The sequence below is a fragment of the Macaca nemestrina genome, chromosome 2 (assembly GCF_043159975.1).
Source record: "Macaca nemestrina isolate mMacNem1 chromosome 2, mMacNem.hap1, whole genome shotgun sequence".
NCBI lineage: Eukaryota > Metazoa > Chordata > Mammalia > Primates > Cercopithecidae > Macaca > Macaca nemestrina.
The window spans coordinates 143,210,580-143,236,638 of NC_092126.1; the positions used below are offsets into that span (position 1 = coordinate 143,210,580).

Below are 26,059 nucleotides of genomic sequence, written 5' to 3' on the forward strand. Positions count from 1 at the left end.
TATAAGGTCAATATCAGATAGCCATGGTCCCTATCCTTATTGTGCTTAAGTGTGGGAGCACAGAAAAAATCAAGCAAACAAAGAATGGAAGAAAATAATTATAACTTTACTTCACCTTGTAAGGTAAAGAGTGTCATGAAAAACGTTCTTGAGAAAGTGACACTTAAGATGAGACGACTCAAGAATGAGAAGGAGCCAGTCATGCATAAGGGTGATAAGCAAGAGAACTGTGAATTCCAAGCAGAGAGAAAATAAGGACCAAGCTCTTGAGGTGGGAAAGAATGTTGAGTTTTCAAGGAATAGAAACAAAACCAGCAGGCCTAGAACACGGTTCACAAGAGGAGTGTGATATAAAGTGAAGCTGGAGAGATGGGAGAAGAAGTCTATAGAGTGCCATTAAAAAAAATAGAGCATATGGTCCAAGGCAGTTCTTGGTCCTTTTTGAGCTCCTTGGCAGTATGGTGAAGCTTAAGAACCCCCTTCTCAGAATAAAACATTTAAATGCATAAAATAAAATCAATAGTATTATGAGGAAAAGTCATTATATCAAAATATTAATAAGCAAATTAGTGCTATAGTATTAAATATGCTCTTCATTAATATATTAAATAAGATCTAGTGGCAGGTCTCATAATTATCATATTTCAAAGTGGGGATGAATGCAGACAATCTTTCAAGATCTCTGCAACAACAAAAATATGATTAAAAATGTCTGTGATTTCTACTGGTAACAAAGTCAGAGGTACTGCTACTACTGCTGTGGTTTGTTGTTTGCATCATAATTAAAGGAAATATTACATTTGGGCTTGAGGGTAGTAAATAACCAGATATATGAGATTGGTGTAAAAGTAATCACGGTCTTTGCCATTAAAAGCAATGACAAAAACCGTAATTACTTTTGTACCAACTTATAACTTTTCCCCATCCATGTTTTTAGATGCCCTAAGTTCTGCTTATTCTATCTAATCTTCATGGACAACCCTGTTCTTTAGAAGTTTTCTAACTTAAGTAAACTAATGAGGAACCTGAGCTGAGAATATCCTGTGAAACCAAAAGGAAAAGGACTTCTGCTTACTAGAAATGTGTACAAAAAAGGTTTCTAACCACTTTGTATATTTGAGGAAATTCCAAAGAAATGTGACAATGCAAAACCAAATTTGAAAGTTGTTTTACTTTATACATTCACTCTCAAATTATTCACTTAATAATAATTTACAAAAAGACATTTGGGGCCTTAAAGAAAAAAAAAAGGAACAGGGACTCCACGAACTGAAGACAAGAGTAAAGTTTTTTTGTGAGAGAAAACTAGAAAGCAAATAAAATAAGTGTATTTCAGAAAGTGACATAAACATTCATAGACTAGAAAGCCTTCCTCTTCCTATTCCCATTTAGGACAACATCCACTTTCAGAATCTTGCTTTGTGATTCAGTGACCACCACATAATGTTTGGAGCTGCCACAGCACAGTGTGTGTGAGTCGCCAAGGTGTTGGAATAAAGCCACAAAAATGAAAAACTGCACTTCTGCATTTATCACTTAAAAAATATGAAATGCTTCTGGAAAAACCAAACTGCGATTTACTGAGAAGAAAAGTGGTCTTACTTTGCATGCCATCTGTTATCTCAAAAAGCCTTAGTGGTCAGTGGTATTCTCTGACACATTAAGCATTAACACAATATAGTATAATAGTTACAGCACAGGTTCTGAGGTCACACTGGCCAGGCTGGAATCCCAGCTCTACCACCAACTAGCTGTGTGATGTGGGGCAAATCACTTTTCTAATCCTCAGTATGTCACCTGAAAAATAACCGGCCTCATAGGGTTGTTGTGAGAAATTAAGATGAAATATATACAATAAAATGCTTCACACAGTTCTACCACAGAATGTGGTAAAAGTGGTCAGTCACTCTGAGCTGCTATTAAAGCATTCTTAAAAGTTCTGGAAAAGAACAAGTTCTCCCTCCTTTCCCCAATCCCATTACCTCTGTCAAATAGCCAGTTGAGTTCACAAACTTCTCAAATTCAGCATTACTGACTTCATAGGCATCCATGTAAAAGGCATCAATAGTAACTCTCCTCGCAGGTGCTTCCCCATCCTGCTTTATCTGAGGATCATCTGTGCCCATTGTAAATACTCCGGCAGGGATGGGGACCATCTACAATGAAAGGTGAAACACAGGAAGTCATGCATCACAACCAAGGTGTACCTGTGTAGGGGTAAGGTTCCTAGCACCCAGTAAGCACTCAATAGTTAGTAAATCTTCACCACAGTAATAACTGTAAAATTAGGAAAAATCTCTCTATACCCCAAAGAAGGTGAATCACAAGTCTCTCAAAAAGAAGTGAAAATTCTTTAGGAAGGTAATCTCCTTAATCAAACCTCTACTGATACAAATCTATACCTGTACTGGAAACAGGTCTGGAATAACAGTCACCAAGCCGCTAATGGCTGGAATGCAGAGGTAGGGAGAATATTCAACTTTCCTTTTCTTTTGAGACAGGTTCTCACTCTTTTGACCAAGCTGGTGTACAGTGGCATGATCAGGGCTAACTACAGCATTGACTATTGACTTCCCAGATTCAAGAGATCCCTCCACCTCAGTCTCTCAAATGGCTGGAGTACAGACATGTGCCACCATGACCAGCTAATTTTTTTTTTTTTTTTTTTTTTGAGATGGAGTCTTGCTCTGTCACCCAGGCTGGAGTACAGTGGCATGATCATGGCTCACTGCAACCTCCACCTCCTGGGTCCAAGCAATTCTCCTGCCTCAGCCTCCTGAGTAGCTGGGATTACAGGTGCCCACCATCATGCCCAGCTAATTTTTGTATTTTTAGTAGAGACAGGGTTTCACCAAGTTGACCAGGCTGGTCTTGAACTCCTGACCTCAGGTGATCCACCCACCTCAGCCTCCCAAAGTGCTACAATTACAGGTGTGAGCCACCGCGCCCAACCTAGCTAATTTTTTTTTAAGCCATGGGGTCTCACTGTGTTGCCAAGGTTGGTCTCCAACTCCTGGGCTCAAGTGATCCTCCCACCTCAGCCTTCCAAACTGCTGGGATTATGAGCCATCGTGACCAGCCCCACTGTTTTCTTTATACATATTTTATTCGCATATGCTTTTGTTTCTTTGAATTATTTTTAAAAGCACATGTAAAAATGCAATCTCTATCTTTAAATAACCACTGCATGAATTTTGGCCTCCAACAATCATGAAAAAGGCTTACCTCACTAAAATAGAAAGTTTTAAAGTTTACTAAGGGGCTATGTGTTGTATAATTCCTTATAAAAACCCTAATTGCAATTACTTTGTTCCTACCTACCTTCCCACATGAACTCTAAACTCCAAGAAGACAGCAACTGGGGCTGCCTTATTCACAGCTCTGTTCCCAACACTGAGCACAGGGTCTGAGGATCACACTGAAAATGTTCAGTTAAAAAATGCAGGTCCATGCTCAACATCATGAGTCATTAGCGAAATGCAAATCAAAACTATAATGAGGTTCCACTTCATGATCACTAGCATGGCTATAACAAAAAAGACACAATAACAAGTGTTGATGAGGATGTGAAGAAATTGGAACCCTCACATATAGCTGGTAGGAATGTAAAATAGTTCAGCTGCTTTGGAAAACAGTCTGGCAGTTTCTCAAAAAGCTAAACAAAGAGTTATATGACCCTGCAGTTCTCCTAGGTATATACCCAAGAGAAATAAAAACATATGTCCATGCAAAAACTTGTACAAAAACATTCATAGCAGCATTATTCATAATAGCCAAAAAGCAGAAGCAATCCAAATGTCTATCAACTGATGAATAAGTAAACAAAATATGGTATATCTATAAAATGGAATAATATTCAGACATAAAAAGAAATAAGCACTGGTTCATGCTACAGTATGAGTGAACCTTGAAAATACTATACTAAGTGAAAGAATCCAATCACAAAGGGCCACATATTGTATGAATCTATTCGTATGAAATGTCCAGAATAGACAAATCCAAAGAGACACAAAGTAGATTAGTGGTTGCTAGAGGGAGGCAGGAATGGGGAATGATTGATAATGGGCATAGGTTTCTTCTTGAGATGATGAAGTACTCTGGAATTAGGCAGTGATAGTTGTAACACCTCATAACTATACTAAAAACCACTAAATTGTACATGTTAAAAGAGTGTATTGTATGCTATATGAATTCTATCTCAACTTTTTTCAAAAACCACAGGGCTTCAACCATACCATCTGTCAGAAATACACTCTTAACAGACATAATGTCTTATTTTCAAATCATTTGAGTGAGTCAATTAATAGACTCCACAGCAGCTTAGGAACTGTCAAGTCCCTCATCTATAAACAAGGGCTCAATATTACAGAATAAAATGGATCATAAGAAACTACTTATAAACAATTATATATCTACAAATTTGATAACCTTGAAAAAAAAGGATAAATTCCTAGAAACATAAAGCCTATCAAGACCAAATCAAGATGAAGTAGAAAATCTGAACAGACTGATAACAAATAAGGAAACTGAATAAATAATTTTAAAAATTGGCCAGGCACAGTGGCTCACGCCTGTAATCCCAGGACTTTGGGAGGCTGAAGCAGGTGGATCACCTCAGGGCAAGAGTTTGAGGCCAGCCTGACCAACATGGCGAAACCCTATCTCTACTAAAAATACAAAAAATTAGCCAGGTGTGGTGACACGCGCCTGGAATCCCAGCTACTTGGGAGGCTGAGGCAGGAGAATCACTGGAACCCAGGAGGCGGAGGTTGCAGTGAGCCAAGATTGCACCACTGTACTCCAGCCTGGTGACAAAGTGAGACTCCATCTCAAGTAATAATAATAATAATAATAACAACAGTAATTTTCCATCAAGAAAAGCCCAGAACCAGATGGCTTCATGGCAGAATTCTAATTTAAAGAAGAACTAATACCAATCCTTCTCAAATTCTTCCAAAAAATTGAAGAAGAGGAAACACTTCCAAACTCATTTTATGATACCAGCATTACACTGATACCAAAGCCAGACAAGAATACTACTAGAAGAAAATATATATATATACACACAGGCCAATATCCCTAATGAACATAGATGCAAACATTCTAACAAAATACTAGCAAAGTGAATTCAACAGCACATTAAAGGGATCATATGCCAAAATTAAGTGGGGTTTATCCCTAGGATCAAAGGGTAGTTCAACATATGCAAACCTACACATGTGATATGCCACGTTAGCAGAATGAAGGGCAAAACCAAACGTTCACATCAATATATGCAGAAAGACATTGGCGAAATTCAACATCTTTTCAAGATAAAAACTCTTGACAAGTTAGGCATTGAAGGAATGTACCTTAATATAAGCCATATATGAAAAGCCCACAGCTAACACTATACTCAATGGGGAAAAATTGAAAGCTTTTCCACTTAGATTCAGAACAAGCCAAGGATGCATACTCTTGCCACTTCTATTCCATATAATACTGGAAGTCCTAGACAGAGCAATCAGGCAAGAGAAAGAAAGAAACAGCATCCAAGCTGGAAACAAAGACGTTATATTGTCCCTGATTGTAGATGCCATGATTGATTTTTTTTTGAGACGGAGTCTCACTCTGTCTACCAGACTGGAGTGCAGTGGCGCGATCTCAGCTCACCGCAAGCTCCGCCTCCTAGGCTCATGCCATTCTCCTGCCTCAGCCTCCCAAGTAGCTAGGACTACAGGCACCTGCCACCACGCCCAGCTAATCTTTTTTTTTTATTATTATTTGTATTTTTAGTAGAGACGGGGTTTCACTGTGTTAACCAGGATGGTCTCGATCTCCTGACCTCATGATCCGCCCTCCTCGGCCTCCCAAAGTGCTGGGATTACAGGCCACCGTGCCCGGCCAGCATGATCTTACATACAGAAACCTAATGGCTCCACCAAAAAACTGTCAGAACTGATATATGAATTCAGCAAAGTTGCAGGGCACAAAAATCAATATGTAAAAATCTGCAGCGTTTCTTTTTTTTTTTCTTTTCTTTTTTTTGAGACGGTGTCTCTCTCTGTTGGCCAGGCTTGAGTGCAATGGCGTGACCTCAGCTCATTGCAACCTCCACCTCCCGGATTCAAGTGATTCTCCTGCCTCAGCCTCCCGAGTAGCTGGGATTACAGGTGCCTGCCACCACGCCCAGCTAATTTTTGTATTTTTTGTAGAGACGGGGTTTCACCAAGTTGGCCAGGCTGGTTTCGAACTCCTGACCTCAGGTGATCCACACGCCTTGGCCTCCCAAAGTGCTGGGATTACAGGCATGAGCCACCGTGCTCAGCCAGCATTTCTTTAAACTAATGATGAACTATCTGAAAAAGATATTAAGAAATTAATCCCAGGCGGGGCGCGGTGGCTCACGCTTGTAATCCCAGCACTTTGGGAGGCCGAGGCAGGCTGAGGACTTGAGGTCAGGAGTTCAAGACCAGCCTGACCAAAGTGGAGAAACCCCATCTCTACTAAAAACACAAAATTAGCTGGGCATGGTGGTGCATGCCTGTAATCCCAGCTACTTGGGAGGCTGAGGCAGGAGAACTGCTTGAACTCGGGAGGCGAAGGTTACAGTGAGCCAAGATCGTGCCACTGCACTCCAGCCTGGGCAACAAGAGTGAAACTCCGTCTCAAAAAAAAAAAAAAAAAAAGAAAAAGAAATTAATCCCATTCACAGTAGCATCAAAAAAAAAAAGACACTTAGTAGTAAATTTAACCAAAGAAGTGAAACACCTATATACTGTAAATTATAAAACATTGATGAAAAAAATAGTATAAAAAGACAAATAAATGGAAAGGCATCCTATGTTCATGGATTAAATGAATTAATAGTAAAATGTCCATAGTACCCAAAGCAATCCACAGATTCAATGTAATTCCTATCGAAATTCCAATGTCATTTTTCAAGGAAATAGGAAAAAAATCCTAAAATTTGTACAGACCCACTAAAGACCCCAAAGACCCAAAGCAATTTTGAACAAGAAGAACAAAGGTGGAGTACCACACTAGCTGACTTCAAAATAAATACAAACCTAATCAAATGGCATGGTACTGGCATAAAAGCTAACACAAAAACCAATGGAACAGGATAGAGAGCTCAGAAATAAACTCATGCATTTACCATCAATTGATTTTCAACAAAGGCACCAAGAACACACAATGGAGAAAAGACAATCTTTCAATAAATGGTATTAGGAAAACTGAATATCCACATGTAGAAGAATGAAATTAGATCCTTATCTCATAGCATATACAAAAATCAACTCAAACTATATTAAAGACTTAAATGTACGGTCTGAAACTGTAAAACTACTACAAGAAAACATTGGGAAAAGAAGCTCCATGAGACAGGCCTGGCAAAGACTTCTCAGACTTGACCCCGAAAGCATAGGCAACAAAAGCAAAAATAAACAAATCGGATTGCATCAAACCAAAAGGCAAAGCAAACAACAGAGTGAAAAGATATCCCAGAATGAGTGAAAATCTTTGCAACCCATGCATCTTATATGGAGTTAATGTTCAAAATATATAAGGAATTCAACTAAATAGCAAGAAAACAAAGAACTCAATTTAAAAATGAGCAAAGGACCCGAAGAGACATTGCTCAAAAGACATACAAATGGCTAACAAATATAAGAAAAAATGCTCATCACAACTAATCACCAGGAAAACACAAATTAAAACTACAATGGGCTATCTCCTCACACTTGTTAGAATGTCTATCATCAAAAAAATGAAAGATGACAAGTGTTGGAGAAGGTGTAGAAAAAAAGGAACCCTTGGGCAGTTGGTGCGAATGTAAATACAGTGATTATGGAAAACAATATGGAGGTTCCTCAGAAATTTGCAAACAGAATTACCATATGATTCAGGTATCCCACTTCTGGGTATATGGCCAAAGGAAATAAAACCAGTATGCTCAAAAAATATCTACAATCCCATATTCATGGCAACATTATTCACAATAGCTAAGATACAGAAGCAACCTAGGTGTCCCTTATCAGATAAATGGATAAAGAAAATGATATATATATATGCATATACATATATTTTATTTATACATTTTAGCCTTAAAAAGAAGAAAACGGCCAGGCGCGGTGGCTCACGCCTGTAATCCCAGCACTTTGGGAGGCCAAGGCAGTTGGATCATGAGGTCAGGAGATCAAGACCATCCTGGTTAACACAGTGAAACCCCATTTCCACTAAAAATACAAAAAATTAGCCAGGCATGGTGGCAGGCACCTGTAATCCCAACTACTCAGGAGGCTGAGGCAGGAGAATGGCATGCACCCGGGAGGCAGAGCTTTCAGTGAGCAGAGACTGCGCCACTGCACTCCAGCCTGGGTAACAGAGCGAGACTCCATCTCAAAAAAAAAAAAAGAAGAAAACTCTGTCATTTATGACAGCATGGATGAACCTAGCGGCCGGTATGCTATGTGAAATGCGCCAAGCACAAAATAACAAATACCTTGATGATCTCATTCAAATGTGGAATCGAAAAAAGTTGAACTAATTGAAGTAGAGTGGTGGTTATCAGAGGCTAGGGGAGTGGGGAAGATGGGAAAAAGAAAGATGTTGATCAAACAGTACAAAATTTCAGTTAGATAGAAGAAATAAGCTTTAGTGATGTATTGCACAGAGTGGTGACTATAATAAATAATGCATTATATATTTCACAATTATTAAAAAATAGATTTTAAATGTTTTCACCACACACAAAAAATATAAGTATGTGAGCTGATGGATTTGTTAATTAGCTTGACTCATTCCACAATGTAAACATATATCAAAACATCACAATGTACCCCACAAATTATTATATAATTATTTGTCGATTAAAAATAAAATTTTAAAAAACAAGGGCTCAAATTAGAAAAGGAAAAAAAGAAGTCAAGGAGAGACGACTAGCTGGAAAAAAAAGAGTTGCTTAGCAATAAGGGCAGAAGCATTAAAAAAATAACATCAGAAGAAACAAATTAGGAATCCACAATCATTGATTCTACTTTCTATTTCTACTGACTTTCCTTGTTAGTGGTTGCTTTGATTCTATGCATGCTTTTCCCAATAAAAACTGTGCTGTTTTCATCTATGATAAATTAGTAATAAATGTGTTTTTGTTTGTCCAATGTATTACTGCTATCCCAAGAAATCAACCTTGACTACTCGCATCCCCTACTCCCAACATTACACAGGCCACCTAGTCTCACTCGATCTCCTAAGTATGTATCTCTCTAATCTCTCCCTCTTTTCTATCCCCAGATAACTGCAGAAGCCTTGTAATTGGTGTTGCTGTCTTCAGTTCCCTTTCACATCCCCACTTGCTTCCAAGTCATCTATTTTCCATTCAATAATTCATTCAACAAATATTTAAGCCCCTACTAATCCTTCTAAAAATGTTAGTCTACTGTACCCAACACAATTTTCCAACAGAAAAGGGTTGGAAACAACCTAAATGTCCATCAATAGTAGGCTCATTTTAAGTAAATTGTGGGCCTTCGATAAAATGGAAAATTAAGCAGCCCAAAGGAAAGAAAAAAGAAGAGGGGGATATCAAAGGAAGCTTTTGATGTATTGATATGGAAAGATCTCACTATGATGAGCTACATGAACAAAGCAAGGTGCACAAATGGTAAGTAAGGTATGCTGTCATTAGCATGAAAGCAGGTTGAGGTACATAGGTTCACATATTTTTGTATTTACTTATATTTGCAGAACATAGCTCTGAGGAAATATACAAGAAATGCATGCAGTGGTTGTCTGAGGGGAAGGTTATTGGGTAAATGAGAAATCGTTCACTATATACTTTTTTATATGTTTTTAAATTTTTAAACCACGTAAATGTACTTCTTGTTTAAAAAAAAAAAAAAAAAAGTGTCAATCTGACCATACTACTTTCCTACTTAAAATTGTCAGGAATTCCTATCACCTTTCAGAATAACATATATAAACATCAGAGCTCATCTCTCACACTATCTCTTGCCCTGTGTTTCACCTGCATTTTCATAAACTACTTTGTCTCTTTGTAAATATTGTCATGGTTCAAGGATCACCTCCTCCAGGAGGCCTTTCCTGCCTGCAGGAAAAAAAAAAAAAAATATATATATATATATATACACACACACACACACACACACACTAAAAAAATTGTAGCCTTCTCCACCTCAAGCCAACTAGGCCTAATAATAGTCACCATTGGCATCAACCAACCATACCTAGCATTCCTACACATCTGCACCCATGCCTTCTTTAAAGCCATACTTTTTATATGCTCCGGATCCATTATCCATAACCTAAACAACGAACAAGATATTCGAAAAATAGGAGGCCTATTTAAAACAATACCCCTCACCTCAACTTCCCTAACCATTGGCAGCCTGGCACTCACAGGAATACCCTTCCTCACAGGTTTCTATTCCAAAGACCTCATTATCGAAGCCACAAATACATCATATACCAACGCCTGAGCCCTATTTATTACTCTTATCGCTACCTCCCTAACAAGCGCCTATACTACTTGAACTATCCTCTTCACCCTAACAGGACAACCCCGCTTCCCAGCCCTAACAAGCATTAACGAAAACAACCCCGCCCTACTAAACCCAATTAAACGCCTCACAATAGGCAGCATAATCACAGGATTTCTTATCACCAACAGCATCCCCCCCACCTCACCCCTCCAACCAACAATACCCCTCTACTTAAAACTCTCAGCCCACACACACACGTATATATATACACACACACACACACACATATATATACATTTTTTTTTTTTAAGAGATGGAGTCCCACTCTGTCACCCCACGCTGGAGTGCAGAGGCATGATCATAGCTCACAGTACCCTCTATCTCCTGGGCTCAAGCAAGTCTCCCACCTCAGCCTCTATGCAACTGGGACTACAGGTGAACACCTGAGAGGAGCCGGGCACATTCCTCAGCCCCGGGCTCAAAACAAACAAGCCCAATACAAACACATCCCATCCTCCCATCCCACCACATATCGCCATATATCTCTCAAACTTCCTGAGCCCAGTACAAACACATCCCATCCTCCCATCCCACCACATATCGCCATATATCTCTCAAACTTCCTGAGCCCAGTACAAACACCACCTGGAAAAGTCTCCGATAAGGAGGCAGCTGTTCAAAGTTTTACTGAAAGCACGGGAACCAAAAGAATTCCTTTGTTCCCCTGTAACTATCGGGCTATAAAAAGCAAACACTCGCATTGTTCGGGGCCCTCTTGTATGCTGTGTAATGGAGGGACCAAGTTCGAACTTGTCGTAAAGATCCTTGCCGCTTGGCTTTGACTCTGGACTCTGGTGGTCTTCTTTGGGGAACAGAGGGTCTGGGCATAACATCTGGGGGCTCGTCCGGGATTCCCCCAAGCCCACCAGACCCCTGGTCAACGGATCTACTAGGATCGATCTACTGATAGGTGAGCCGGCTCGTCTCCGTTTGTCTGTCTGTGTCTGTTCTGAATCTGAATCTGTGACTCGCGAGGTCTGAAACTGGAGCTGGCACAGTCCTGGCGGACGCGCTATAGGACGGCCAGCGGAGACCGGTAGGAGACGTCCCCTGGCGCTCGTCTGATCTAGCTTACGATCTGAACTGCCCCGACCGCCGGTTTGGGGTTTGGGCAGTAACTGTCTCTGATCTGCACTGCCCCGACCGCCGGTTTGGGGTTTGGGCAGTAGCTGTCTCTGATCTAAACTGCCCCGACCGCCAGTTTGGGGTTTGGGCAGTAGCTGTCTCTGATCTGAACTGCCCCGAGCGCCGGTTTGGGGTTTGGGCAGTAGCTGTCTCTGATCTGAACTGCCCCGAGCGCGATTGCAGTTTGGACAGTAACTGTCTCTGATCTGCACTGCCCCGACTGCCGGTTTGGGGTTTGGGCAGTAGCTGTCTCTGATCTCAACTGCCCCGACCGCCGGTTTGGGGTTTGGGCAGTAGCTGTCTCTGATCTGAACTGCCCCGAGCGCCGGTTTGGGGTTTGGGCAGTAGCTGTCTCTGATCTGAACTGCCCCGAGCGCCGGTTTGGGGTTTGGGCAGTAGCTGTCTCTGATCTGAACTGCCCCGAGCGCCGGTTTGGGGTTTGGGCAGTAGCTGTCTCTGATCTGCACTGCCCCGAGCGCCGGTTTGGGGTTTGGGCAGTAGCTGTCTCTGATCTGCACTGCCCCGAGTGCCGGTTTGGGGTTTGGGCAGTAGCTGTCTCTGATCTGAACTGCCCCGAGCGCCGGTTTGGGGTTTGGGCAGTAGCTGTCTCTGACCTGAACTGCCCCGAGCGCCGGTCTGCGGTTTGGGCAGTAACTGTCTCTGATCTGGGCTGTCGGAGCACGATCGCGACTAAATATCATTAGTAAGTCAGATCAGATTTCCTTTGCAGGGATTCAAACCCACATTCCTTTACAGGAAGGGACTACAAATTATTACAAGATGGGTAATACCCAGAGCACTCCTCTATCTCTCTTTACGAATAATTTCAAAGAAGTAAGAGCAAGGGGCCATGATCTTGGTATGGAAATCAGGAAAGGAAAGCTAATTACTCTGTGTCGCTCCGAATGGCCTGCCTTTGATGTAAGGTGGCCACCCGAAGGGACCTTCCAACTTGCGGTCATCACTAGGGTAAAGTCCAAGATTTTCCTACCTGGGCGTGCGGGCCACTTAGATCAAATCCCATATATCCTCATATGGCAGGACCTTGTTGAGAACCCGCCTCCTTGGCTGTCCCCTTTCCAATTAGCCTCTGAACCCTGTAAGACACTGGTTGCTCGACCACTAAAATCCAAGCAACCAACTGTCCCCCCCCATCCTGTTCTACCTGATAGCGGGGACCCACTGTTCACAGAACCCCCTCCGTACCCCTCCGGGACCCAGGCCCCGACCCCCCGGGCTGAGTCGCGGGAAGGAGCAGGCGGAGGGGAGGCGGCCGGCACACACGGGCCCGCTGACAGGGAAGGTAACTTTGAAGGGCCAGTGGGGTGGACGCGAAGGCGCACTTCGCGGGCTAGCCCCCCCCCAGCCGCCTGACTCCACGGTGGCTTTACCCCTTCGGGAAATAGGACCCCCAGATGACACAGGAATCCCCAGGCTCCAGTACTGGCCATTCTCCACCAGTGATCTGTATAACTGGAAGACTCAGAGTGCTCGGTTTTCAGACAACCCCAAAGATTTACTGGCTTTACTGGATAGTGTCATGTTCACCCACCAGCCCACTTAGGATGATTGCCAGCAGCTCCTCCGAATCTTGTTTACCATGGAAGAGCGAGAGAGAATACAGGTAGAAGCTAGAAAGCTGGTCCCAGGGGACGACGGTCAACCGACTGCCAACCCTGACCTCATAAACGCGACCTTTCCTCTGACCAGGCCAGCGTGGAACTACAACACGGCAGAAGGTAGGGGACGGCTACACCTTTATCGCCAGACTCTAATGGCAGGTCTCCGGGCAGCTGCTCGCAAGCCCACTAATTTGGCTAAAGTATATTCTATTCTGCAGGGAAAGACAGAGAGCCCAGCCACCTACTTAGAAAGATTAATGGAAGCTTTTAGACAGTACACCCCCATGGATCCAGAGGCTCCAGGAAGTCAGGCAGCTGTTGTAATGTCTTTCGTAAATCAGGCAGCCCCAGATATTCAAAAAAAACTCCAGAAATTAGAAGACTTGGAAGGAAAGTGGATTCAAGACCTCCTTCAGATAGCCCAGCAGGTTTACAATAACAGAGATACTCCAGAGGAAAGGCAATTTAAGGCCACTGAAAAAATGACCAAGGTCCTGGCAGCAGTGGTACAGAAAGAGCATCTACAGCCAGAGTACACCCAACCTAGGCAGCCCCCCAGGCATGATAACCTGAGAAAAGACCAATGTGCCTACTGCAAGGAGGCTGGCCACTAGGTAAGAGACTGCCCCAAAAAGAAACAACGAGGACAGGGACCCCCTAAGTCTACACCCGTACTAGTCACTCAAGATGAAGACTAGGGAAGACAGGGTTCGGATCCCCTCCCCGAACCTAGGGTAACTTTGCAAGTGGAGGGGTCCCCAGTCCAGTTCTTGGTCGATACGGGAGCACAGCACTCAGTCTTAGTTAAAACTAATAGGAAATTGTCCTCCAAGTCCTCGTGGGTACAAGGGGCCACAGGAGTTAAAAAATACCCATGGACAACACAAAGGACAGTAAACCTCGGAGCCAAGAATGTAACCCATTCTTTCCTGGTCATCCCTGAGAGCCCCTGTCCCCTATTAAGGAGAGACCTGCTAACTAAAATGGGAGCACAGATCCATTTCCTCCCTGAGGGGCCCGTCGTGACCAACTCCCACAATCAACCCGTGTCCGTCCTGACTATAACCCTAGAAGATGAGTACCGGCTCCACCAGGAGCGAGCGGCCCCTCACCAGGACATAGCAACCTGGCTCCAGCAATATCCAGAAGCTTAGGCGGAAACGGGGGGCTTAGGACTAGCAAAACACCGGCCTGCCTTGTTTGTTGAACTTAAGCCTAGGACAGACCCCATGCGGGTACGCCAATACCCGATGCCCCTAGAGGCCAAGAAAGGAAATGCCCCGCATATCCGCTGGCTCCTTGACCAAGAGGTCCTTCGCCCATGTCACTCGCCCTGGAATACTCCATTGTTGCCGGTACGAAAACCTAATAGTAGAGAATACAGACCTGTACAAGACTTAAGAGAAATCAATAAGAGGGTTGTGGACATACATCCAACTGTGCCTAACCCATATACCCTCCTGAGTACCTTAAACCCTAAACATCAATGGTACACTGTTTTAGATTTGAAAGATGCTTTCTTCAGTTTGCCTTTAGCCCCTCAGAGCCAAAAGCTCTTCGCCTTCGAGTGGAATGACCCTGATAAGGGCATAATTGGCCAATTGACATGGACCAGGCTGCCGCAGGGATTTAAAAACTCTCCTACCCTGTTCGATGAGGCCCTCCATGAAGACCTGGGTGAGTACCGACGCAAACACCCTGAAATAACTTTACTACAGTATGTTGATGACCTCCTAATTGCTGCTGAGACCCAAGAAGCTTGCATCCAAGGGACCAAAGGTCTCTTACAAGCTCTGGGGAATCTGGGCTACCGAGCCTCGGCAAAGAAAGCTCAAATCTGTAAGCCAGAGGTAACATATCTAAGGTACCTGCTCAAAGAAGGGCAGCGCTGGTTAACAGACACCCGGAAACAAACTGTTCTGCATATCCCCAGGCCACAATCCACCCGACAAGTGAGGGAATTCCTGGGGTCGGCGGGATTTTGCAGACTATGGATACCTAGGTTCGCAGAACTGGCTAAACCCTTGTATCAGGCAACCCAGGGGCAGCAGCCATTTAATTGGACAGATGAAGCCGAGTCGGCTTTCCAACAGATTAAAACTGCCTTACTCTCTGCACCTGCACTGGGGCTACCTGATGTTACCAAGCCCTTCCACCTATATGTGGACGAGAATACGGGTGTCGCCAAGGCAGTAATAACTCAGAACTTAGGCCCCTGGCGGAGGCCAGTTGCCTACCTGTAAAAGAAGTTAGACCCAGTGGCTGCCGGGTGGCCCCCTTGTCTCCGAATGATTGCGGCCACGGCTCTGATGGTGCAAGATGCTGATAAACTTGTCATGGGACAAGAATTGCGGGTCGTTACTCCACATGCCATCGAAGGTGTACTCAAACAGCCACCTAATCGATGGATGAGTAACGCCCGGCTCACCCACTACCAAGGACTACTACTAAATCCTCTCAGGATAACTTTCCTGCCCCCAACGACCTTAAACCCTGCCTCGCTGCTGCCCAACCCGGACCTGGACGCCCCACTCCATGACTGCACCAAGATACTAGCTCAGGTGCACGGAGTTCGAGAAGACCTGCAGGACCGCCCACTTCCTGACGCCGACCTCATCTGGTTCACTGATGGGAGCAGCTTCATGCATCAAGGCCAGAGGTACACTGGAGCGGCAGTGACTTCAGAGACTGAGGTAATCTGGGCGGAACCCCTGCCCCCGGGGACATCGGCCCAGAAGGCCGAACTGATAGCGCTCACCCAAGCTCTTACCTTAGGGGAGGGGAAGAAGCTGACAGTATATACAGACAGCCGATATGCTTTTGCAACGGCGCATATACATGGGGCCATTTACAGGGAGCGAGGGTTACTGACGGCTGAAGGAAAAGAAATAAAAAACAAGCAAGAGATCCTAGCCCTGCTAACAGCCCTATGGAGGCCAGAAAAGTTAGCCATTGTGCATTGCCCAGGGCATCAGAAACCAACTACTCCAACTGCTCAAGGCAACTTTCTGGCAGACCAAACTGCAAGGAATGTGGCAAAGGCTCCCAGCCAACTCCTTACACTCCAGCTCCCTGACCCGGGCTCCCAGGACTTGCCAAATTTCCCTGAATATTCAGAACAAGATCTCCAGTGGATTGACAAACTTCCCCTGAAACAAGTCCAGAATAGGTGGTGGACTGATACTAATGACCAAACTATCCTACCAGAAAAATTAGGACAACAGGTGTTAGAACACATCCACCGAACCACCCACCTGGGGGCCCGGCGGATGATAGACCTGATCAGACGCTCCAAGCTCAAAATCAGACATATAGCTGAGACGGCCAGCAGTATCGTGACAAGTTGCAAAGTCTGCCAGCTTAACAACGCATACCCCCAATCTCAAGCTGCAACAGGAACAAGGCTCAGGGGAACCAGGCCCGGTATCTACTGGGAAGTAGATTTTACTGAAATAAAGCCAGGAAAGTACGGGTACCGGTACTTACTTGTCTTTGTAGATACTTTTTCAGGGTGGACTGAAGCATTCCCAACCAAAAGAGAAACTACTCAGGTCGTAGCAAAGAAAATTCTGGAAGATATCCTTCCCAGGTATGGCTTCCCCGTCCAGATAAGGTCAGATAATGGGCCCGCTTTCGTCGCTAAGGTAAGTCAGGATTTGGCTTCCATCCTTAGGGCAAATTGGAAACTCCATTGCGCTTACAGGCCCCAGAGTTCAGGACAGGTAGAAAGGATGAATCGGACCTTAAAAGAGACCTTAACTAAATTGACTATGGAGACTGGCTCTAATTAGGTAGTCCTTCTCCCCTACGCTCTGTTCCGGGCCCATAATACCCCTTACAGACTGGGCCTTACCCCTTATGAAATCATGTATGGTAGACCCCCACCCCTAGTTCCCAGCTTAAAAGATGATCTGCTCAAGTCTGAAACAGAAAATGTCTCTGAACTCTTATTTTCCCTACAAGCCTTGCAGAAAATTCATCAAGAAATCTGGCCCAAGCTGAAAAAACTATATGAGACCGGTCCCCCGCCGACACCCCATCCGTACCAGCCGGGAGACTGGGTCCTGGTCAAGCGACACCGACAAGAGACCCTAGAACCCAGGTAGAAAGGACCACTCCAGGTACTCCTAACCACACCCACCGCCCTAAAGGTAGAAGGCATCGCGTCGTGGATCCACTACACCCACGTCAAGCCAGTGGACCCAACCTCCGACCTCCTGGGACCAATCACGGTGGCGGCTGAAGCACCGGACACGTGGACTGTGGACAGAGCTAAGAACAACCCCTTAAAACTCACCCTGAGCCGACAGCATAGCTCACTGCAAACATGCAGTTAGGTAGTCTGACTCTAACGTTGGTCGCCCTAGTGGCCGCTAGGGAAAACATAAAGCCAGCTCCTAATCCCTTTGTCTGGAGATTCTGGCTTTATGAAAACCAAACCCACCCTGGGCAACCTCATAAGCCCAGGAAATTAGTGGCCAGTGCAGATTGCCCCTCCTCAGGGTGCAATAGCCCAATTTTACTAAATTTTACCGATTTCCCAATAGCCAAACCAGTGGCACCAATGATATGCTTCGAGTATGATCAGACTCAATACAATTGTAAGCACTATTGGTGGCACCAAAGTGCCGGCTGCCCTTATAACTATTGTATCGTCCATAAATACCAATGGTGGGGTGGAAAAGAACAGATAGATCCCAGATGGCCCTTCCATCGTAGACGAGATGGAGACCTTTCATATACATGGATTGTTAGAGACCCCTAGAACTCCCGCTGGACCACGCCTCAACACAAGGCTGTATACTACTCCTCCGCCTCCACATGGCCTAGCGGTCACCTCTATCTGTGGCGGGGTCTAGTGCAGATACGGCCCCTGGTCCATGGAAATATCCAGCGACAAGAAAACCGCCTGACACAAGATTTACGTCCTTTTTCCTGGTTAAAATTATTGCAAGAAGGATTAGAACTTGCTAACCTTACAGGACTTCACAGCCTGTCTGGCTGCTTTCTGTGTGCCACTCTAGGGCGTCCACCACTAACCACTGTCCCCCTGCCGTGAGGATCCTCTACTTCTGCCCAAGCTAACAACCACCGAAACCTCTCATATGCCCCTATCCCTAACGTGCCACTATACCTAAACCCCAGTCAAGAAAAGTTTCCCTACTGTTTCTCAGGAACTAATTCCAGCCTCTGCAGCATCACTGCAACGCCCCCTAATATCACCTTAAGGGCTCCGTCAGGCATATTCTTCTGGTGTAATAGAACATTATCTAAAAACCTATCAAGCCCCTCTGTTACCAACCTACTGTGTCTTCCTGTCACATTAGTTCCCCAGTTGACTCTACTTACTGCCGGAGAGTTCCTAAGGTATACCGGTAACTGGACTAGTGCTGTTATTCACCCAGTCCCTAGACCGAGACCTGCACGAGCCATATTTCTCCCCCTCATTGCAGGAATCTCCCTCACCGCATCCTTCATGGCAGCCGGACTGGCGGGGGGAGCCTTAGGTCACACCCTCATAGAAAGTAACAAGCTGTACCAACAATTTGCCGTTGCTATAGAGGAGTCAGCTGAGTCCCTTGCCTCCCTCCAGCGGCAGCTCATGTCCCTAGCACAGGTAACCTTGCAGAACCGGAGGGCCTTAGACCTACTCACTGCTGAAAAAGAAGGTACGTGTATGTTCCTAAAAGAAGACTGTTGTTTCTACATAAATGAATCAGGACTTGTGGAGGACCGGGTCCAACAGTTACGCAAGTTAAGCACAGAAGTAAGAACACGGCAGTTTGCTTCAGCTGCAGACCAATGGTGGAACTCATCTATGTTTTCTCTGTTAGCCCCCTTCCTCAGACCCCTGCTGAGTCTTCTATTTCTGCTTACCGTAGGACCTTGTGTTGTTAACAGAATTTTGCGGTTCGTTAGAGAAAGATTTGACACTGTACAACTCATGGTCCTCAGAGCCCAATACCAACCTGTAGACGCTGAAACAGAATCAGACTTGTAAGACCCAAGATTGGCTCTAGAGATACCTGAAAAGAAGGGGGGAATGAGAGGAGCCGGGCACATTCCTCAGCCCCGGGCTCAAAACAAACAAGCCCAATACAAACACATCCCATCCTCCCATCCCACCACATATCGCCATATATCTCTCAAACTTCCCGAGCCCAGTACAAACACATCCCATCCTCCCATCCCACCACATATCGCCATATATCTCTCAAACTTCCTGAGCCCAGTACAAACACCACCTGGAAAAGTCTCCGATAAGGAGGCAGCCGTTCAAAGTTTTACTGAAAGCGCGGGAACCAAAAGAATTCCTTTGTTCCCCTGTAACTTTCGGGCTATAAAAAGCAAACACTCGCATTGTTCGGGGCCCTCTTGTATGCTGTGTAATGGAAGGACCAAGTTCGAACTTGTCGTAAAGATCCTTGCCGCTTGGCTTTGACTCTGGACTCTGGTGGTCTTCTTTAGAGAACAGAGGGTCTGGGCATAACACACCAACACACCCAGCTAATTTTTTTTAGTAGACACGAGGTCTTGTTATGTGCCCAGGCTGGTCTTCAACTTCTGAGTTCAAGTGATACTCCTGCCTCAGCCTCCCAAAGTGCCGGGCTTACAGGCATGAGCCACCGCATCTCACCCAAAGTATCTTAATTCTGTGTTTTCATCTTCCCTAGAACCTAGGCTCTTTGGGGACCAGAAATGAATCTTTCATTTCTATATCCCCAGTGCCTAGCATGGTGCATGGTCCACAGTAGACACAAAAAATCTTTACTAATTGAATGAGGTCATGACTGTAATCAGCAATTTATCATTTGAATTATGCATAATTATAAAAATGCTATTTAATTTTAAATAGTCCTAGACATGCATAACATGTCAACATCACAGTGAAACCTGTTTAACAGATGCAGGTCAAGGACTGAACTAAGTTTGTCCATTATTCTCACTATAAATGCTGGGACACAAGATAGCGCAGTCCTAAGAGGACAAAACCAGAGCATCAAGTGTCTCACTCTGTAGGATCCTAAGCCACATAAAAAGGACCATTTTAGTCAACTCTTCATTGAAGGTCCAAATTCAAAGAATCCACATCTCCTCCAATCTGAAGGTGAGATAAACCCCTCCCGCCACACCACAGCTTCTGCCACTGCCACTCAAGCCAGAAGTGTAAGTGAAGTCAAGAATGACTCTATTATTCATTGGAATAACAGCACCATATGTGGGCTACACATTTAGGCCATGTGCAGTGGGCACTGCTATTTTGGTCCATCCAGCACCCACTCCCTCTACTTGTAAAATATTGAAGTTCCTTTCCAAAACCATTTCTTAAGCTTTCTAAGTGGCCCAGGGGTACTGGATAACTCTATCCTACTTCCCACGACCCACTAAGCCTGGCCAACCATAGCATTCTTTTGATCACAGAGATGTAATTAGGGATAGGCCCAAGACCCAATCAAAGTTCATCTTTGAACTTTTGCTGGAGCTACCAGGAAAGAACTTTTTCTCTTCTCATTATCTTATCAGTAGGAGAAAGGACATTACCTGACAATGGAGCAGAAGAGCCAAGAGATAGCCAAAGAGAAAGGCCTTGGAGATGCTGCCTGAGGCCCTGTATCCGGGTGTGTCTGGGACCATATTTACTCTTGAACTTCCAACCAGGAGAGCTATAAATGTCCCCTCCAGTTTTTTCCTGCTTAAGCCAGTCTTGTCTTTTTTTCACTTGCTAGTGATTTTTGTCTTGTACACAAAGATGAAATAAGATCATACATAACTTTTTTGTGTAACTTCTCCTTTTCCTTCTTTCCTCTCCTCAGCCCTAACATTAAAAGCTAAAGGCTCTTGTTCTGAGTCCCTTCTAATAAAATAAAATAAAATAAAATAAAATAAAATAAAATAAAATAAAATAAAATAAAATAAGCTAAAGGCTCATGAGAAAGCTGGGTGAATAAGAGAAGTATGCTCTCTGGATCTGTCCACAAACCCCTGCCTTATCTATCTATACAGGGCTTATCTATCTTTACCATTCTGTCACCCTCCTGCCTCTACAAACAGACACTAATCATAGATGAAATGACATTCAAAGTTTCTTGCAGTTCTGAGCTATATGATTCCATTAAGCCGCAGTTGCCTCACTGTAAAGTGGGAGACAATCTCTCTCACAGGATTCTCAGGAGGATGAATAGAGCAAAAGAATACTTTACAAATGTTTCTTGAAAGAGGATGTGACCTTCTTTATTCCCAAGGCAGTTTCTCAATATTGTATCCACCATAAAAGGAAACAGGTCATTCAAGAAATTATTACAGAATGCCTAAAATGTACAAGGCACGTGGAAGATATAGAGATTAAAACATCTAAAAATGCTTCCAATGTAGAATATCAGAAAACTACAAAACTAGCACTACATTAGGGCCGGGCAAGCGATCGAGACTATCCTGGCCAACATGGTAAAACCCCATCTCAACTAAAAATACAAAAATTTGCCAGGCGTGGTGGTGGATGCCTGTAGTCCCAGCTACTTGGGAGGCTGAGGCAGGAGAATCACTTGAACCCAGGAGGCAGAGGTTGTGGTGAGCCGAGATTGCGCCACTGCACTCCAGCTTGGGCGACAGAGCAAGACTCCGTCTCAAAAACAAAACAAAACATAAACAAAAACAAACAAAAAAAACACTAGCACTATATTAAAGAAAATATACAAGCTGTCATCAAACAACAACAAAATAAGCTATGGGAACTGAGAGGATAGAAAAACTACTTCTTTGTAGGAGGTGGAAAGGTTTCATGGAAGAGACGACATTCGATTGTGCCTGGATGCCCAGGGAAGCATTACCAGACAGAAACCTCCTCAGACAGGAAATCAAGACTGACTTTATCCACAAGTACAGACATGCTACCTACAATCTTAGCATCCGATGATCCTAAATGCCTTTCAAATAACTCTTCTAAAAGATAAAAGCAGACTAAAACATTTTGCTTCCTTGTTACACAATCATAAGCCGTGCAGAAAACTGTTAAGATAATTTTCTCAATGAGAATTGTATTTTTATAACCAGAGGGAATACACATCAAATTTTTAAATGTCTATATTGTTTCCCAGACAATTCTAATTGCCATAACTTTCCAGTGAAACTGAAAATTTCTTGAGGGCAAAGCCCAGTGTTATTTCTCTGTGTCCCTCACCTTGCCACACATTCATTGTATGAATATAGAAAAACAAAAAAGACTTACCGAAAAAGTGTTACATTAAAAAGTGCGAACAGGTCACTCCCAGATCTTAAATCACTTATGTTTCCCAGCACACACCATGCATTTCCACAGTGTGCCATGTGTTGATACTATTCTCCTTCTTGGAATGTCCTTGAATCTGAAATTCCATTCCCAGCTCCTAAAAATATTTCCTCCAAGGCCTAGCTCAAATGTGACCTTTTCTTTGAGGCACTACTTGACTTGTCCATGAAGAATGAATTCTTTCTTCCTCTCCAGGTACTCTGGACATATTTCTCCTATAGTATTCTCACTACAGAAAAAAGATGCTTACGTACGTGTGTGTGTGTGTGTGTGTGTGTGAGAGAGAGAGAGAGAGAGAAACACCTACCAGAGTGTAAATGCCATGTGGGTAGTGTATGGGTCTTTTTTTGTATGCCCAGCACATAGGATGAATCTTATATAACAAGTGTTATACAGTAATGTACCAAATAAACATTTGTTGAATTAAACCAAATAAACAGAAAACAAAGAGAAAAAAAAAAAAAAAAAAGCAGAACCACCACTATGATCATTTACTTCTCCTGAAATATTGGAGTTCCTGAATTTAGAATAAATGGCAAAGTGTCAGAATTAGACCAAAGTCATCTGCACATGAACTAAGACATTTGCAACAAGACTACTTCAGGTTCAGTCATTAGGTTGTGCCCTTGAAGGCTTGAAGGTATATTCTCATCAACCACTAATTTGTTAATAAATTGAGATGCCCCTAAACAGTGTAGAAAGCAGACTATAAGAACTGGCCAAAGATGACCCATATAGCATCAATCAAGACACAAAACCACTCTATAGGGATGAAAAATGTACATCTTGTAAACATAATTCAAAAGATTCTAGCATCCACATCCATTCTGGAACCCATAGGAAAACAGAATGTTTAAAAATGAGAAATGTTCAGGGCTTGCCAGAGGAATCTAGACAAAATTATGAGACAGACCAATGCATATATGCAAATGAGATGGCTCCCTATTAAAAAATAGATAAACAGATGTAAGGATTTCTCCTTAGAAAGAGGGAGAGATTGGCCGGGGGCGGTGGCACATGTCTGTAATCCCAGCACTTTGGGAGGCCGAGGCGGGCGGATCACGAGGTCAGGAGATTGAGACTATCCGGCCAACATGGTGAAATCCCATCTCTATTAAAAATACAAAAATTAGCTGGGCATGGTTGCTTGTGCCTGTAATCCCAGCTACTTGGGAGGCTGAGGCAGGAAGGAGAATCGTTTGAACCCAGGAGGTGGAGACTGCAGTGAGCAGAGATGGTGCCACTGCACTCCAGCCTGGCAACACAGCGAGACTCCTTCTGAAAAAAAAAAAAAAAAGAAAGAAAGAGGGAGAGATTGATTATCAATTATCGGCAAGTTAGAGAGGAATTAAAATCAAGTATGGCCAATACACACTAAAACAGTAATCAGGAGTCTTCAACACACAGAAGATACACAATGCTGCAGGGCATGCTCTAAGGGGTAACAGAAAAAAAATTAAAGACCAAAAATTACACAGGATGGAAAAACAATGAGAAGCCCATGTATCAACCTCCTACACTCTACACCTGAGAGACTAAATCATGGTCCTGACCCTATCACCCTCACAGTCCAACTGGGGAGAGACATCAGCAGAAAAACATCTTTAATAATTGTTATGTCAGAGTAAACACATACTACTGAGGCAGGATATGGAAATACTGAAGGAGAGAGAAAGAGAGGCGGTCAGGTAAAACCTGCTGTGGATGTTACCTCTCACCTAAGCCCTAAATATTAGTCAGGATTAACCCAAAGAAAAGAAAAATGGAATGGGAAAAGGATAGGGTCCGCTAAGAAAACAAGAAAGAGCACTAGTTTAAGAGTCAGAACACCTGACTTCTAGTTCCATAAATTGTTTCGACAACACACCAACATGCAAAATACCGGGCAGACAGAATGAAGTAATAGTTTTTTGTTTTTTCTTTTTTTTTTTCCCCGAGACGGAGTCTTGCTCTGTCGCCCAGGCTGGAGTGCAGTGGCACGATTTCGGCTCACTGCAACCTCTGCCTCCCAGGTTCAAGCAATTATCCTGCCTCAGCCTCCCGAGTAGCTGGGATGACAGGCGCCCGCCACCACGTCCAGCTAATTTTTGTATTTTTAGTAGAGACGGGGTTTCATCATGTTGGCCAGGCTGGTCTCGAACCCCTGACCTCGTGATCCGCCCGCCTCGGCCTCCCAAAGTGCTGGGATTACAGGCATGTGAGCCACCGCGCCCGGTCAGTAAGTTATTTATATATCCTGGCACCTAACACATAGAGGCGCTAAGCAAGACACAGATAAATAATAGTAATAAAACAACTACAGTTTGCTTAGTCCTTCCTATGTGCTAAAGTGCTAAGAATAGCAGGCTAAACAATACAAGCCCTTGTCCTCAAGCAGAGTGTACTCGAGGAGACTACAGATAAGTATACAACCCTGTTGAAGATACTGAGACCCAGGATCCTAATTTATTCCGTTAATAAGAGAGGAAATGGTGATTTAAACCATAATTTGATTGACTTAAAATTCTGAGACCCTCATCAAGAGAATAGGTTGGAGGGAGGAAGAAATAGGGGGTAAAGAAGTAACAATAATCCTCAAACCAAACTCCCTAATGGTCAATTAAACGGAGTCTTCCGGTGAGGCACAGAGGAAGAACTCCTCATATGGGATCAGCAGGTGCTCGATTTGGGGTGTGGTTATAACCTTTACTTCCTTTCCTACTAGTCCCTTGCTTTGCCTACTCCAACCCGGTCCAGTAACCCAGCAGCCCCCACCCGCCTTGGAAGAATCGATGGAGCACCTTTGAGTGCGCGAGCGGCCGCTCTCCGGGTACGGAGCCCGGAGCGTTAGCCTCCCGCGAGTATCGGTGAGCGGCTCCCGAACTGCCATGGACGCCAGGCCGCTGGGGCGTGCCGCAGCCGCAAGAACCCGCAAGGGACCCCGCGACCGCACTGGTCCCGGCCTCCTCGCTCCCTGCCGCTCCACACAGCAGCGAGAGCAGCAGCAGCAAGAGGACGCGACCCGACTCAGGGTAGCGTCCACAAACCAGCCCTAGTGCGGGCGCAGCCATGTTGTCCCGCGAGCCATGTGACCCGTTGGGTCACGTGGCTGAGCCCTCCTTAAAGGGGCAGAATTTTGAGATGACACGAAGTGGCCAGGAGAGTTGTTCTTCACTTTTAAATAGGTTCTTTTTTGGCGCTGCTGCTTGCCTGTGCTGACATCAAAACGCAGCAAAACACAAAACTCAAGGCCTTCCACAGACCGTGCACCCCTTTATGATTTCTTGGTTGAAAAATGACAATCAAATTTGTTGGGCATTTGCTAAGTGCCAGAGTACTATGCTAAGCACTTCACTTTTTAAAATCTCATTTCATCCTCACAAAGACCCTGTAATATTGTGTTCACAGAACAGTGAAGTGACTTGCCCAACATCATGACATAAATATCAAAAGCAAGATTTAAATGCAGGGAATCTAACTTTAAACCCTGAGTTTTAACCATT

At 44.0% G+C, this 26,059-nt stretch overlaps 1 protein-coding gene across 4 annotated transcripts in view; it reads right to left on the bottom strand.

Annotated features, from left to right (window-relative positions):
- The window catches only part of LOC105477621 (sulfatase modifying factor 1), a 114,909-nt gene extending 89,258 nt beyond the window's left edge, over nucleotides 1-25,651 (bottom strand). For 2 of the 4 annotated variants that reach the window (XM_071092115.1, XM_011734168.2), the window contains exons 1-2: nucleotides 25,358-25,651; nucleotides 1,983-2,156 (exon numbers count right to left, since the gene is read on the bottom strand). In XM_071092115.1, coding sequence (XP_070948216.1) covers nucleotides 1,983-2,156; nucleotides 25,358-25,627 — 444 coding nt within the window. In that variant the 5' untranslated portion in view covers nucleotides 25,628-25,651. The remainder of the gene's footprint in view (nucleotides 1-1,982; nucleotides 2,157-25,357) is intronic. The other 2 variants (XM_071092114.1, XM_011734167.2) reach the window with 1 other exon arrangement.
- Nucleotides 25,652-26,059: the final 408 nt, after the last annotated feature.